Here is a 14941-nt window from a genome sequence, read left to right on the forward strand (position 1 = left end):
GGCAGCGGGACGGTGTCCCGCCCTGCCCCGCGTTCTCCCGCGCGGCCGCTTCGGCCGGGACGAGTTTTTCGGGCGTTCTGTGCGCGGTGTAATTTGTGCTCACGTTCATCCGGCTGAGGGGAAAAGCAACGCCGTTTTGCGTTGCTGCGATGTGTTAAACAGTGTTCCCGGTGAGGCAGCGCTGATGTTATTGTAACAGAGTCATATCTGTATTGCGGGAAGTAAAAAAACAAAAAACCAACCCCTGGTGTAAGTTGATAGATCTGGATTTATTGGTAATACGCTCATTCTGCTCAAATTGTGGATCTGTTCTAAGTGAAATGTTCAAGGGAACTAAACCAAAGTCGTTCTCCCTTTTTAATTTCCTAGGGAATGAAGCGACTTTTTAGAGTGCCTTTGTGCTCTCCTGTTTCTTTCATGGATTAAAAAAAAAAAAAAAAAAAGAAAAAAAAGAAAAAAATGTAGGCAAGCTATGAAAATAGAAAGCAAACCTTGAACAGTACCTTCTTATTTTGCGGGTAGGGAACAGGTGGGAGGAGATGCAACCGAACAGTTAAATAAAGAATGTGAGATAAGAGTTGTTAAACTGTTGCTGTGTATTCGGTTTCATTTGTTTTATTTAGGTGTTTAATTTTGACAGCAGCTAAGTTTGTTTCTCTTTACAGAAATAAAAACAGAAACTGAGTTATGTTCGTGTTAATTGATTTATTTCAGCTGACATAACAGAATTATGTGGTTGTGTCCAGAAGCATTACATTAAGCAGAAGAATTAAAACGGTTGAAATGTGTGTCATGTGCTGCTTTCCCTGTTTCCCAGAGCATGTTGCATGTTTGAAATGCCTCATATAATGGCCCGGTGATGCACAAGTGGGCTCATGGAATGTTTTGTGGTTTTGCTGTCTGAGGGAGATACTTCTAAAAAGGCTTTGTATTAAGATTTCTATTTCCCTTCCTCATCTTGTTGCCAGTCCAAGTCTGTTGAGCAGTTTACAGTCTCTGTAAAGCATGCTTTAATCTGCACTGTAGTTTATTATCTGCAATTAGTCATTTAAACTGTTGGGGAGGTTAGGATGGGCAATAAAAGTGCTTTGAGAAATCTACTTAGGTCAGGCTTGTTCTGTCTTGGGTGGGTGCTTGATGTCCAGTTTGGTTCTTGGCTGGGTTGGAGCTGTTCTGGTCAGTGACTCCTGTCTAGGAAGCAGTTGGGGTATAGCTGCACGGGCATCATCTCCTGTTCTCACTTGTCTTTGCTGAGGTCAGGGTCTGCTGTCCTGTGCCCCCTGGGTGGGAACTGTGTGTATACAGTGAGCTCTTTGGGTCCAGGTGCCTGAGCACATTATGCCTGTTGCTACTCTTACAAGAGCAGGAGGTAGCAGCAGAGATGGAGTCGTGGTTTAAACCCAGCCAGTAACTCAGAACCACGCAGCTGCTTGCTCACTCCCCATTCCTGAGGGAATGGGTAGGAGAGCTGGAAGAATGTAACTCCCATGGGTTGAGAAAGAGCAGTCCAGTAACTAAGGTATAATACAAACCACTGCTGCTACCACCAATAATAACAATGATAAGGGAAATAACAAGGCGAGAGGATACAATTGCTCACCACCCAGCCCCACCCAAGCAGGGATCTGGCCTTCTGGGTGACTCCCCCCCATTTATATACTGGGCATGACGTGCTGTGGTATGGAATACTCCTTTGGCCAGTTTGGGTCAGGTGTCCTGTCTCTGCTTCCTCACAGCTTCCCCTCCTCTCTGGCAGAGCATGAGACTGAGAAAGTCCTTGGTTGGGGTTAAGCATTACTTAGCAACAACTGAAAACATCGGTGTTATCAGCGTTGTTCTCAGACTGAAGTTGAAAACACAGCACTGCACCAGCTACTAGGAAGGAGAAAAATAACTGTTACAGCTGAACCCAGGACAGATGGGCTTTCATTTCTTATAGGAAAAAGGGTTTTATACTGCCTGCTTTTTCTTTTATATTCACTCCTCCTGTTCTGTTTCAGTCTTCCCTGTTCTCTTTGCAGTATTCCCATTATTCTGGCACCCAGGGTGTAACATCTCTTTCTGGGGTACAGTTTTGCTATGTGGAAACATTGGTGAACTGTTAGTGGTTTCATTTTATAGACAGACTTCTAGTTCCACAACTTCTGATTGCTGATCAAAGTTTTAACATACGGTGCTGTAGATGATGGGTTAATTTTTGTCAGAATTGATACAATATGTTGAGCTTGTTGCCTTCTCTCCTGCCTCTGTCATGAAAAGAGGGAGAAGGCTAATGTTAGAATACAAAAGGGATCTCTGTGCTCACAGTGTTTTTACTACTGTCTCCTAGTGGAGGTGCGTAGGGAACGGCTGTCAGAGATCTATCAGCAGCAATCATGATAAGATTTTCAGTGTGCTTTGTACTGTCCAAGATCTAATTTGAGATTCTTGTTACCCAGTAATTGTATTAATAGTGAACTCAGTGATGTATGGCAAGGGGATATGCCTCTGTATCTTAAAAGAACGTGTCTACACACTGCACTTAGTTTTTAAGTTTTGGCTCCGTGGAGAAGGAAGTGCAGCGAGGACCACTGACATCCAGTTGTTTGCAGCATTTAGGCCTGAAGGTGTAAAGAATGCTTATTTGAAGTACTTACAATAGCTGAAACCATTGATGTCAATATTGAACAATAACCAAATTACTTGGTCACATGAAGCTCAGTAATTCCCAGTGGTAGTAGTTCTCATCCCCAAATAATGTTAATGAATTTTTCTCTATTTTCCATTCATCTCTACATAAGCTGTCTGCACAACTGTATGCAGCAGGAGAAAGGATCAGTCCTGCCAAGTTCCCCGTCCTTTGGGACTGGATCTTCAGCTGGGGGAGCTTGTGTACCTGGCAAACTGTAGATACTTGCTGCCTGGATTTGCAATTTAGAAATGGAAAGACTAGGCCAAAGTTTTAAGGAGTGTGACTTTCCTTTTCAGAATAACCAAGGCCTGTATTCCTTCTACAGAAAAACTCAATTCTCTGCATTCTGTATGAATTGATTGACTTGTATTCCAAAGATCAGTTCTGCTTTGTAAGATAGTCTAGCAGTTGTTGTATTCAAAGCCCTTGTGCCTGAAAGATGGTGCCAGGCATATGCTGCATGTTGTGCATATCTTTTAGAACTTCCCTCGAGTGCCTCAGGAGTGCAACAGTCAGTTGTGCCCGTGACCTTAATTACTGACACATTAGTCTACTTTTTTATTTTTTCATATCCCGTACTATTTCCTTTCTCTTTCCTTGCCATTCCCTCTTTCAGTGAATTGCACAGAGTAAAACAACAGTATGGGTTTTGCTCTTCTAGTAGTAGTTACAAGCAGCATAGCAACATTTTAACTTTTTAAATGTATGTACATCTGTATATTTGTTTTAAATTCTGTCCCTGCAGATGGAGGAGAAAAGCTGTTGCTAAATAGGTGGGTCTTTTTACACTATGAAAGTTGATGGCATTAAGAATCAAGATGTGATCGTTTGCCTTGTATATAACTGAGTTGAATGTGTTCCTGGTTGCTCAAGAGGATCTAAGGATAATTTGGATGGGAGAGATGCTGTTAGAGGTGCTATCTGAAAAAATTATCTCTGAAAAAATCATCAAATGTTGGGGCAATGTGACTGTCAGAGTATGTTAAGGAAAGATAATTTTTGCCTGAACATTTTATGGGTGCAAATGAGTAAGTAGGAAAAAAATAGAAAATGGCTTTGAGTAATAAATTACACCACTCACATATGTTCATCACTTGCTGGCTGTTCTTTTATCTGTGATGCCAGTTTGTAATGTTTCCATTAACTTCATTGTTATGGAGAAATTAGATCTGCAAATCCTCAAGTTTCAATACATCATTATTCTTTAATATTTATACTAGAGGTGATAAATATAGTTGTTACTGTGTTGGATGTTATTCATCTGTTTGCAAGTTGTTGGTGTAGAGTATTGGGCTTGCTTAAAATTAGTAAACCTGATCTTAACACTTGCCCAGATCTTGATGTATGCAAGACTCTTGTGTTGGCAAGGTATAACTTTGTCAGTTGTTAATTCAAGGGACTAAAGCATGTTTTACATAGCTTGCTTATTTTAATGGGAAAGCATGTGCTAATACTGCTGCTTTCTTTGGTTAGTGTGAATATTTCTTATTCTTTGAATTCTTAAAATGTGAATCATGAACATGTAAATAAAAAATACTCAGATATCAAATAAATTTGCCATTTATGTTTAGATTTCTTCATAGATACGCTATTGTTACACATGAAAACATATAAGTCTTTCATATATATGCCAAAAACACAGTATGTATTACTAACTCGTGGAACTGAAAAACAGTTACAAAAGGTGTTCATGGTTATTTCCTTTTGGAGAATAGATTACTGAGTGCTATTTATATACCTAAACAAGCAGTATCTGAACAATTCCTGTCAGTGAACTATTGTAGCTGCCCATGATACTTATCTACAGGTTTACTTTATTTTTACTTTTTCAAAGCTTGTTGATACTAGATGTCTAGGTGGGAAGTGAGGTGAAATGGAGACCTTGGAGTACTTCCATTAATTTGCTTAGGGACCTGAAGAAACTTGCTCAGTTTCTAATGCCCATTTTAGGAAGGTGCTACAATAGGATTAACTCTTTGTCACTTGAAATGGTGCAGGCTTCATATGGTTAAGATGTTTTGGAAAGGTTTGCAAATATTAGATCTGAAAGCTCATCAGATTATTTAATTATTTCAGTTCATTCGGAGGAAGCAGGGCCTCTTCTCCAACCAGTTTCTGTTCTCAGTTGGGATTTTGTTGAGTTTGCTGGGGGTTATTTTGGTTTTTGGTTTACTTTGTTTTCATTCTTCCATCATTGATGTGAAATTGTAACCTGGCACAAAATACTGGCTATTTTTAGACTAACAGGAATGTACTGCACACAGTCCTTTTTTAAAAAAAACCAACTACAACTTCCTACAAAAAAGTAATCTTCTTCAGAAAAAAATACGTATTTCCTCAAGCTAAAAGCCTTTTTCTAAATTCCAGTGTTTTCGGAATAAAACTTAGTCTTACTGATCTTTGTTGTTAAAAGAAGTTGTGTTCTTACATTGCAATTAGTCACAGTTATGTAGCTGTGAAGCTGCGTATGCAGCTATGCAGGCTTAACAGCATTATCTTGAAGGTTATACAGATGGGTTTAGCCTGTTTAACTTGAGTATTTTTAAGTCCAGTAAGTGAAAGACATGAAGAAAAAAAAATAACCACTGATTCAGACTACTTAAATTGGATTGAAATGTCAAGCTGATCAGTTTTTCAAATGAAGTAGGTAGTCTTTGCTGCTGGTAGTTTCCAACGTTTTCACCTTGGTCAATTGGTAGACATTATTAAAGCAGCAGTATTTTGCTTCTAGTTACACCTTAGTGGTTGGGTGATGATGAGAGAGTCTAGAATTAGATTCAATGGTAGTTTTCTTTGGATTTTATTAATAAACATACCAGGTTCTTGAGTTTATTTCTGCTTCAGCAAACAAATAAAAGAAGTATAAAGCTATTAGAAGGGGGACAGTGTGGAACCTTAGCTTGGTTTAGCAGTAATCCATGCAATCTGTGCTTGTAATGTGGTTTAGTTCCACTAACGTGACTCCGCATCATCAAAAGTAATTAAGTGGAAACCTAAAAATAAAGTAGAAATTGGAAGAAATGTTTTCTGTAGAAGTGTTGTGTAACTGGGCACTGACAGAGGAGGTGTTGGTCCTGACCTGCGGCTTCTACCTATGTTGGTGTGGAAGTTCAGTGTTTGCCTGAAGTTTCTACAGAGTGTGTTCTCTGAAGCTGTGGTGCAGTATCATCTTTGCATGGTGGACTTAGTGCTGATGTGAGGTTGGATCTTTCTGGTCCAAATGCAGACTGCTGTATCTTAACACGATTTATCTTTCTTCCTTTTTGAGGAGTGGCATATCCGAAAAGTGGATGTTCAGGATAACATGTCCAATGTGTCGGAAGAGAGAAGCACTAGACAACAGGACATTAAGAAGGGACTCCAGTTTATAGAGTATGATTTTGTGGTTTTATTCTTGTATGCTTATACATGTATGTACATGACATGGACAGCTCTGGGAAAGTCCTTTTAATATACCACCAATGGAGGAAGGAGAAAGAGGAGGACCTGTGTTTCTCCTCAGAATATTTGCTAACACTAATATAGAAATGGGGAGCAGTCTTGGAGAAAAGACAGAACCCCTCGTTGTTCCAAAACAGAGCAGATTGAAAGTGGGAGGGTATTCCTTTTCTGCCTTTGAGAAATACCAGCACTGAATTTTTCTGGTGGGTGGAAAATGTTGATAGCCTGAAAATCCACCTTATACTTCTGGACAGCTACATATAAGACTAGGTTGCTACTGAAAGGGATGAGTTTGTCACAACCACCTAAATGTTTCAACACTCTGGAGCTAAAAGTTAACCTAATGAAAAATTACCTTAGTAGTTAATTTTTATTTGTGTCTATGCCAGATTCTTCTCCAGATTCTTCTCAAATCGATCTAAGACAGCTTAAAATTATTGCAAAATTTCACACTAATTCACTGCTCACATAATGCATTCTTAAAAGAAAATAAAATCCAAAACAACAAAAAACCCAAGGAAAAGAAAACTGCCCTTTTAAAAATCATTTTGAAACAGATTCTCAGATATGGTAGGGAAAAGGGTTCCTGTTTTTCTTCCTGAAAAGTTAGAAGTAAACACCTTTGTTCTGTGCTAGAGAAAATCTGTTTTCTGTCATTCAAAAGAACTCTTAAAATTCCTGTAGTATCATTGGTATGGCTTAATTAATATTGATGTGTTCTTTTGACAGATAATCTGTCACTTGAAAATACTTTCAAGAAGACTGCAGTCCTCCTCATGTATAATCTGTTTCTCTACAGTGGAGGGGAGAAAGGAAATTGTTTTTAAATTGAGGTTTTAAAGCATTCAAAACCTTAATATATTTTGAACAGCAGACTTAAGGCTGCCTGTGTAACTTTAAATGAAAATGAGTCATCAGTAAGAAGAAAACACAGTTGTTTAATCAAAACTAATCTACAGCACTCCCCCCTTGTTCAGGGCAGGCAGTAGACAGTATCGAGAGCTTTGACTGTTGCAGCAAGTGAGATTGCTTTTATTAAGAACCCGTATTCTCCAATGTGATCGTCTTTCAAGCAATATATATAACAAATTCTGGAATTTTTTTTTCTAGATCTACTTTGCCCTATCCAGGGACGCAAGAACAATATGAGGTAATGAAATTACTTCTGCATTTCCAGAGGAGTTTTTAATGTGGGCCTATCTTATTTTATTCTTGTTTTTAATCATTTAAGTAATGATATAGTATGAATGGTAATTTACAGTATCTCAATATTGGAACAGGAGGACTACTTACATTGTGATACAGGTGTTCAGATATTTGATGCCCGTAATTCACTCCTGTAGCAGTTCAGATTAACTGTTTCTCTGTTGGTGTTAGGGATGAATTTGGGGCATTCACTGGATAAAACAATATGCTATTTCTGAGTAAAATTTAGGGTAGCAGAGCAAAAGTGAGATAAAAGGACCTCAGTCACATAAATCTTCAAAGCATGCTTTGTTTCTGTACATATTGTTATTTTGCATAATTTTTTTCTTATACTTTCAGACTAATCTTTTTAGCATTTTTATTCAATGGTAGGTGGTTTCATTGGATTTGAGTACATATTAGATAAAAATGCAATCTTTCACATTTTACATTTAAAAAAGCATTTAATTTGCAACCTTTATATACTAGTGGTTTGCCAGTTGCTATGGCTGCTACTCGCTAAAAGAGTCTATGGAACATACATGTCTTTTTTTAAAGTTACTTATACAAAGAATTCTATCATCAGTAGTTCAGCTGCTCTTTTATTTACTTGTATTGGGGTGTTGAATAGTAGAGATTGTCTTGGACAAATGTCAGAAATAAAATACTAATAAAGACAAAAGTTTGGCATTTCATTTTGATTCCCTGAAGCCACAAGTATAAATTTTCTATTTAAAAATCTGTTTGGAAACACAAGAGGTATACAACTAAACTGCTGCTGATGGGTGTTTGTTTTCTTTGTTGCAGTTATTTATACGAGGGCTTGTTAGAAATCTTTTTAATGAGGGGAATGATGTATATCGAGAAGGTGACTGGAGAGGATCACTGAGTCACTATACAGAAGCTATAAACATAGCAGATTATGCTAATTCTGAAGAAATCCATGTTTCTGATGATATTTTAGAGAAGCTGCACGTGAACAGGATAGCATGTTTTTCAAATATGGTAAGCTTCTGTTTAAACTGCATGATTTCTCTACACCAGTGTGCTAACAGAGTGTGAAGGCATAGAAAGTTTCCTAGTGAGTGAAAAGCTTTTGGTGTTGGGTTGAGAACTGGCATGTTTCAAATCATCATTTTGCCATATTCATTAATATCTTCCTTTTACAAGTATAATTCTTGAGATATTTTTGGTTACTAATACTAGACTATTAATATAAAAAGAGTTATACTAGGCTTGGAAGTTGATGGACCAGTATTTTTATCCATTTGTACTGCTGATTGCACCCGAGCCTGCTGCTTTCTCTGTGGAATAAGATGGCTCTTGCGAAAGAACTAAATTGTCTTCATAAATATTACTGGATTTTACATGAATGACATCCCTGCTTGTTTTTAATTGCATAAGTTATTGACTAAGCAAAACTCATACATGCAGTGTGAGTGCCCTTGCTGCATATTTTACATTGTTTCAGGACATTTATTTAATAGTTTCAGTTCAGTGTTTTGATGATGTCTGATTAATGCCTTTTTTCCTGGTTTTTTTTTTTCCCCTCCTCATAGGGATTGCATGAAAAAGTTCTAGAAGACTGTGAAATAGCATTAAGATTGAATGAAAACAATTTCAGAGCTCTCTATAGGAAAGCAAAAGCTTTGAATGAATTGGGAAGGTACAAGAAGGCTTATGATGCTGTAGCAAAATGTTCTCTTGCTGTGCCACAGGTAGGTAAATTATATATTGATGATTGTTTTTAAATATTTAATACAGAAAACAAATACTTATATCAAGACCGTTGAAGGTTTTTTGCTTTTTCTTTTTTAATACAGTATTTTTTATTCTTCTAAGAATTATTTTTTGTTATGGAAGTGAAAACTGACAGAGGTTATCATCCCCAAGCTCAGTTTGTAGTGTTAACTTTAAGCAAAAGAAATGGTCACTTTGCAGTGGGGGTCAAGTGCCATAAACTTTTGCAATAAACAGTGGAACCACTGAATTAATAATTTCAAATTCTCCGCAGTCAGAGGTATACTTACAGCATAAAGAGAACAACCACTCGTAATGTACAATATTGATTCTTTTGAAAACTGTATTTTAGGTTTCCAGGCATCTAGTAGCATTCTTACCTCTGCATTGTCCTCATCTGAATCACTTGCTATGCACCTTTACTCTTAGGCTGTATCTATATTAGCAAGCAGATTGTGGTATAATAGGAGAGGATCTGTAAATTTAAATGCTGGTCCTGAGGATCCCATGGTTGTTCATGGTGGTTTTGTTTGTGTTTCTTTTGGTGTGTGTTTTGGTTTTGGTTTGATTTATGTGTTTTCATTTTGGTTTTCTTTTTTTTTTTTTTTAAGTAGACTACTACAGCACTTTCAATTTAGTTTCATCCAAAATTAATCTAATTTGGCTCTCTGAGACCTTCATAATGCAAACTAAAATGCAGTGAGTAAGGGTGTTACAGAGATTTCATTTCAGAAATGCATTTCAAATTTGAACTAAAATGCTGATGAAAACTTTACATGCTTTGCTCAAAATAGACTGGTCACAGGACAGAATATTATATCAAAATTACAGCTAGACAAACTGTTGAGTATATGTTTATCTCTTGATTTAGAGAGGGTTTCAGTTGTGCTTCCAAAGACATAAGTGGTTTATCTGAATGTGTAACCTTGGAGTTTTGGATTTTCACTTTGCACCTCTAGATCTGAATGTTTTCACCTCAGGTTTATATGCCTCAATATACGTTTTATAAATAGCTTTTTCTAGCTCTAGGACACATTCTGAAAGCTAAATCTTAAAATAATTTAAATGGATAATTATTATAACTATAGACCAGAGTGAAGTATGACCAGGCTTTTAACTTAACTTTTCTAATTGTATGATGCAATTACTGCTAACATATGGAGTTGCCATTAAGTATTCAGTAGTGTTGTGTAGTAACGGACATTATGGTAATCAGAAATGTAGCTCTCAATTTGCGTAAAAACAAACCTCAACCCCCCCATCCCCTCAGAGAACAAACACCCTCCCCAAATGACCAAACGAAAAATACCCACCCACAAACCCCCTCACTTCTCTGGTTTTGGAAAAATCTTTACATTGTTTTAAATTCAGTTAAATGAAAGAGAAGGATACTGTCCATTTTATGGCCTTTTTTTTTTCTTCTTCCTTTAATTCCAAGTATTTTGGAAGTTTTGCTTGAGGGTAGTTGTATTTTTCAGCATTTGCTTACAGACCCATATGTTTGTGAAAGAATAAAACTGCATTAAGAGACATCCTGCACATAGGAATATTGCAGAATACAGACTGAGATGTAAACAGATATCTTGACAAGATGACAATACATGTAAATTATGAAACTTTATTTATGTCTTTTAGGATGAAAGTGTGATTAAGCTTACCCAGGAACTAGCTCAAAAACTAGGGTTAAAAATAAGGAAAGCATATGTAAGAGCAAAGGTAAGATTTTATTTTAACATTGAGGTTTCCCTGTCTTAATAACCACTTTGTATTTAATGAAGTCATCTTCTCATTGCAGCCACCCTCCTCCAATTCAGTTTCCAGCGACGTATCGACTCAGGTAAGGTTTGACATTCTCAAAGTGCAAGCTGACTTTAGAGTACGGGGAATAATTGTTTCATAATTTCATGATGATGAAGTGAAAATGGTGCAACTGACATTTTATGTAAGATGCTGTTATTTTGGGCTTTAGGGTTCTGTTGATCTTTGTGTTCAGTTTTGCTGTATATTTAAGGCAGACTAGGATGTAAGATCCAGGCTATCTTTGTAGAATAAATGTTAGCTAAAACGTTAAATCCAGTGCAATGAATATATTTACTTTTAATGCCTTGAGGCAAGGGCATAGTTAATGTGTTTATTTATTTATTTATTTCACTTTGTTGATGGTTATCAAAGTGAAGGATGCTGCGATAAAATCCCTTTTGATTTATGCATTTGTCCAAATATGACCTATATTAGCAGGTGAACTTGCATTTATCTTCCTATTTGTAGTGTGTCTGAGCAGCAGTAATGAAGAGGAGCTCATCTTACAGACTTAGTTGAAGGGAGTGTAGACAATTTAGCTGTAAATGAATGAGGAAATGTAGGAACAGCTCATTTAAGGCCCTGTTTAGACTTCTTCATTCCTTGAAGTGGTTGGTTGCAGAATTTTAGTGACCTTGTGAGTGGATTTCAGTCTGCAAGTGGATGCTTTGTCTAAAAAAACCTCTAAATTCCATTAGACTTCACAAATTTAAGATTTTATAAAATCTAACTGTGAGGATTTACATTCTTAATCTGTGAATATTTATTTGAAGATTTTTAATGGCTCTTGTGTAAAGTGCTGAGAGGTATTTTTTTTCTCACTTACAGAATTCTTCTTCTGTAGAAGATATTGAGTTAGGTGAGTCTTGTGTTACAACCTAGGAAGCTAGGTATGCCATGCATGTGTGTTGTATTTGTTAAGAAAATTAATCTTATGTGAACGATCTGTGGTAAAACCTCTGATATGTTTATCTCTAAAACTACGTATTTAAGTGGCTGAGCAAATTCCCTTTCAGTCTCCTCAGCTTGATATGATTGTAACCACTCCTATAGCATTTGTCTCATACAGTTCTCTTTAACTTGGAAAAATAGGGAGGGGAGAATATGCTAGAGATTTAGTGGAGTATCAGGTCTGTAACTTTTGCTGTCTTTTTTAATTTGTGTAATATATAAACACTTGAGATACAGGTACATGTGAACTGAAAGTTAATGGAAGCTGAAAATATTTAATGTGGCTTTGCTTAAACATTCTTCATGTTTCTCCCCTCCCTCACCCCTCAGGGTAAAACTTATGCGAGGTATTTTTACATCTTTGAACAAAAGTTCCAGTCATTTCCATCTTAACTGTTCCAGATTTATCTGACCAGAAGCAAGAGATGGTTTCTGCTGCTGCTTCAACAAATTTTGAAGCGTCTAAGGTGTCATCAGTACCTGTACCATCTTTATCTTCTATTATGCCTCTTCAAGTGGAAAAGGTTTCTTTGCCATCTGCAGTGTTGGCAAATGGAGGGAATGTTTCTTTCTCTATGCCAGAAGCATGTTTAGATTGTGGAGATGGAGATATAATTATTGGGGAAGAACTTGATGAATTACTTGATTCTGTGCCTGATCCAGATGAAAGTGTAATGGTAAGACTTTGTTTTCATTTTCAAAAGATTGTCCTTGTGAGTAGGATCTTGTATTTTTATCAAGTGGGCTAGCAGTTAAATGTGAGTTACCTTTCCTCGTTATGCTGAGCTATACGTGTGCACAGTTGCGTTGATTTTCTCAGGTGCAGAGTCTTGCAAATGTGGCTGTAGAGATACCAGAGCCCAGCAGAGCTCCAGGGACAATTACATTGCTTTTGTGTGATGGAAAACCTGAGTGAGGTTGCTGGGGGAGGGATACTACTTCAGAAATACTGCTACGCTACTACCGGTACTACCACAGTGGGAGGGATACTACTTACAGGAAAGAGTGACATAGACTTGCAGTCTGGGCTAGTATGTTGGTTTTTTTGGGAGGGGTTTTTGTTTTCTTCTGTGGGGGTATTTTTGATGCAAATAAACCCCCTCAAAAGCTGAGAGTGTGTTGGAGTGCTGACCCTGTAGGAGTAGACACCGTAGTTAAACATATGCCATTAGCCTTGCAGGAAAGTAGTACTTGTTCCATGGTCTTGTAATGCATTCACTAGTATCTCAGCAATCAGAGCTTTGTCCAAGTCCACCTCCTGGATAGCCAGAAATAGTTACACCATAATGAGTCTAATTTTTAATACTTTTTAGAAGAGATTATTAATTTAGGCACATGAAGAGTTGTTCTTAATTTACACTATCATTCCAGAGCTAGAACAGACACTGAAGCATACAGTTGCTCAACTATTAGTCAAGATGAGAGCTCTGATTGATGAGCAAAGATGTCTGAACTTATTAGCAAGGTTGCTGACTGTCTGCTGTGGCCCTCTTGGTCATTTGGAGCCCTTAGTATTGCAATGTTAAATGAGGCTGTGGCATATTTAATTCTTCATTTAGTTGTGATTTCAATTCCTCATTCAGATGTGGATGCAGTTGGAAATCTTAAAATAAAAAATGCTTGGACTTCTAAATTTCTGTTTTATGCACTTTGTTTTGTAGAAAGTATTTTGGAAATGTAGCAAGTAATTACTTCTAAAAGAGCCTAGGAAGTTTGCTGTAGTGAAAACCAGGAGGAAATACAATCTTCCAAGATTGAGTGCAGTCCTGTGTAGTGTAGAATCTTGAGTGAGTTGTAGGCTGACAACTTGGGGAACATAGGGAATTTCACGTTGGCCAGACTCTGTGCAGATGTATTTGTTCAACCTCCAGATAAGGAGGGAGCCTCTTGGGATGACAGAGAGAGAGGGAAGGAAAATTCCCCCACTTGATATATGGCCTTAGCAGAGATGCACAGAAGGATAGGTTATTTTTCAGGGGTGGGTGGGAGAAGGTGATCTGCCCTTTGCAGAATATGGTATCATTTTATTGTTTCTGAGGATTTATTTCAAAGCTAACTCTTTACTGTACTGCAATTTGAATTCTATTTAGAAAAAAAATCATGTTGATTCCTGACTCTTCCTACTCTTCCCTCTTGTCTTATATTTTTAACATAATTTGGAAATTTAGCTCTGATCTGATACATGAATAAATCCAAAACTGTTAATAAATTAATGAACTTCAGCTAACTGAACCACTGAAGTGGTTGATTCGTGGGTAATTCCTTGCATTAGGACAGGTTTAGAGTTTGATCACTGTAGTTCTCTGAGCGCACTGTAGCTGTTCAGTGCTGCAGTACTGTAGTGTGCCTTTTGTTGTTGTTTTTCAGTAGGTTTATAAAATACTGTTGCAGATTGTGTTCTTGAGAGGGTTTTTTTCCTGTGTGAACATTTTTCTTTAAATCTCCTTTTTTCCAGCAAACTGCAGGAGTCAGAGGACCGATTCCCACAGGAAGCGTAGCTCCTACTGTACCTTTCTCTGCCTCCTTGTTGGGGACGCTCCCAGTTAGTGCAGGATTTGTTCCTTCACCTTCTCTTTCAGAAATCTTTTCACAGCCTTTGGCTTCTTCACTGGAAAATTTTTGCTCACCATTAAGCACCTTTTCAATCAGTGACCCAAAAAGAGGTAAGAAATTAGTCTCAGTATTTAACCTTTTATGATGAGAGTTCTGCATGAGCCAACTAGCTTCTTCTTTTAAATGAGTTTTCACAACTATTCAGTATTATTTAACACTTAAATAACATTTGATCTGTGCTCGCAATTTTTAAGAGTATTGATAATCAGCATTGGTTGTACACAAGAATTTATAAATAAAGCTTTTGTTTACTTGGGGTCTGCGTAAGTATGCTCCAAGCTCCCTCTGTTCAGTTTTTACTGCATTTATTGTGCAAGTTATTTGTTTCTGGTGAGTAAGTAGGAAGAAGGAACCATGTTCTTCCAAACTTTTTTTTCTTTAAACAAAGGTGTTCTTAAGCTTAAACCATTTCTCATGATTTAGCAATAAACAAGAATTCTAAAAGGCTAATAAAACTGTGTGTGCTCTGAAAAGATACCAGTAATACATGTTTGAATGTATTTAGTTTGAATGAACTCTGGGGGCTGTTACTATGTAGGG

General features: G+C 37.2%; 1 protein-coding gene across 1 annotated transcript in view; it reads left to right on the forward strand.

Annotated features, from left to right (window-relative positions):
- Nucleotides 1-5930: 5930 nt before the first annotated feature.
- ZC3H7A (zinc finger CCCH-type containing 7A) overlaps nucleotides 5931-14941 on the forward strand; it is a 17809-nt gene continuing 8798 nt past the window's right edge. Inside the window, exons 1-9 of the mRNA XM_010024025.1 lie at nucleotides 5931-6043; nucleotides 7223-7262; nucleotides 8105-8302; nucleotides 8857-9015; nucleotides 10673-10753; nucleotides 10833-10874; nucleotides 11666-11696; nucleotides 12191-12465; nucleotides 14244-14451. Coding sequence (XP_010022327.1) covers nucleotides 5976-6043; nucleotides 7223-7262; nucleotides 8105-8302; nucleotides 8857-9015; nucleotides 10673-10753; nucleotides 10833-10874; nucleotides 11666-11696; nucleotides 12191-12465; nucleotides 14244-14451 — 1102 coding nt within the window. The 5' untranslated portion in view covers nucleotides 5931-5975. The remainder of the gene's footprint in view (nucleotides 6044-7222; nucleotides 7263-8104; nucleotides 8303-8856; nucleotides 9016-10672; nucleotides 10754-10832; nucleotides 10875-11665; nucleotides 11697-12190; nucleotides 12466-14243; nucleotides 14452-14941) is intronic.

This window comes from Nestor notabilis, unplaced genomic scaffold (genome assembly GCF_000696875.1).
Source record: "Nestor notabilis isolate BGI_N333 unplaced genomic scaffold, ASM69687v1 scaffold12531, whole genome shotgun sequence".
Classification (NCBI taxonomy): domain Eukaryota; kingdom Metazoa; phylum Chordata; class Aves; order Psittaciformes; family Psittacidae; genus Nestor; species Nestor notabilis.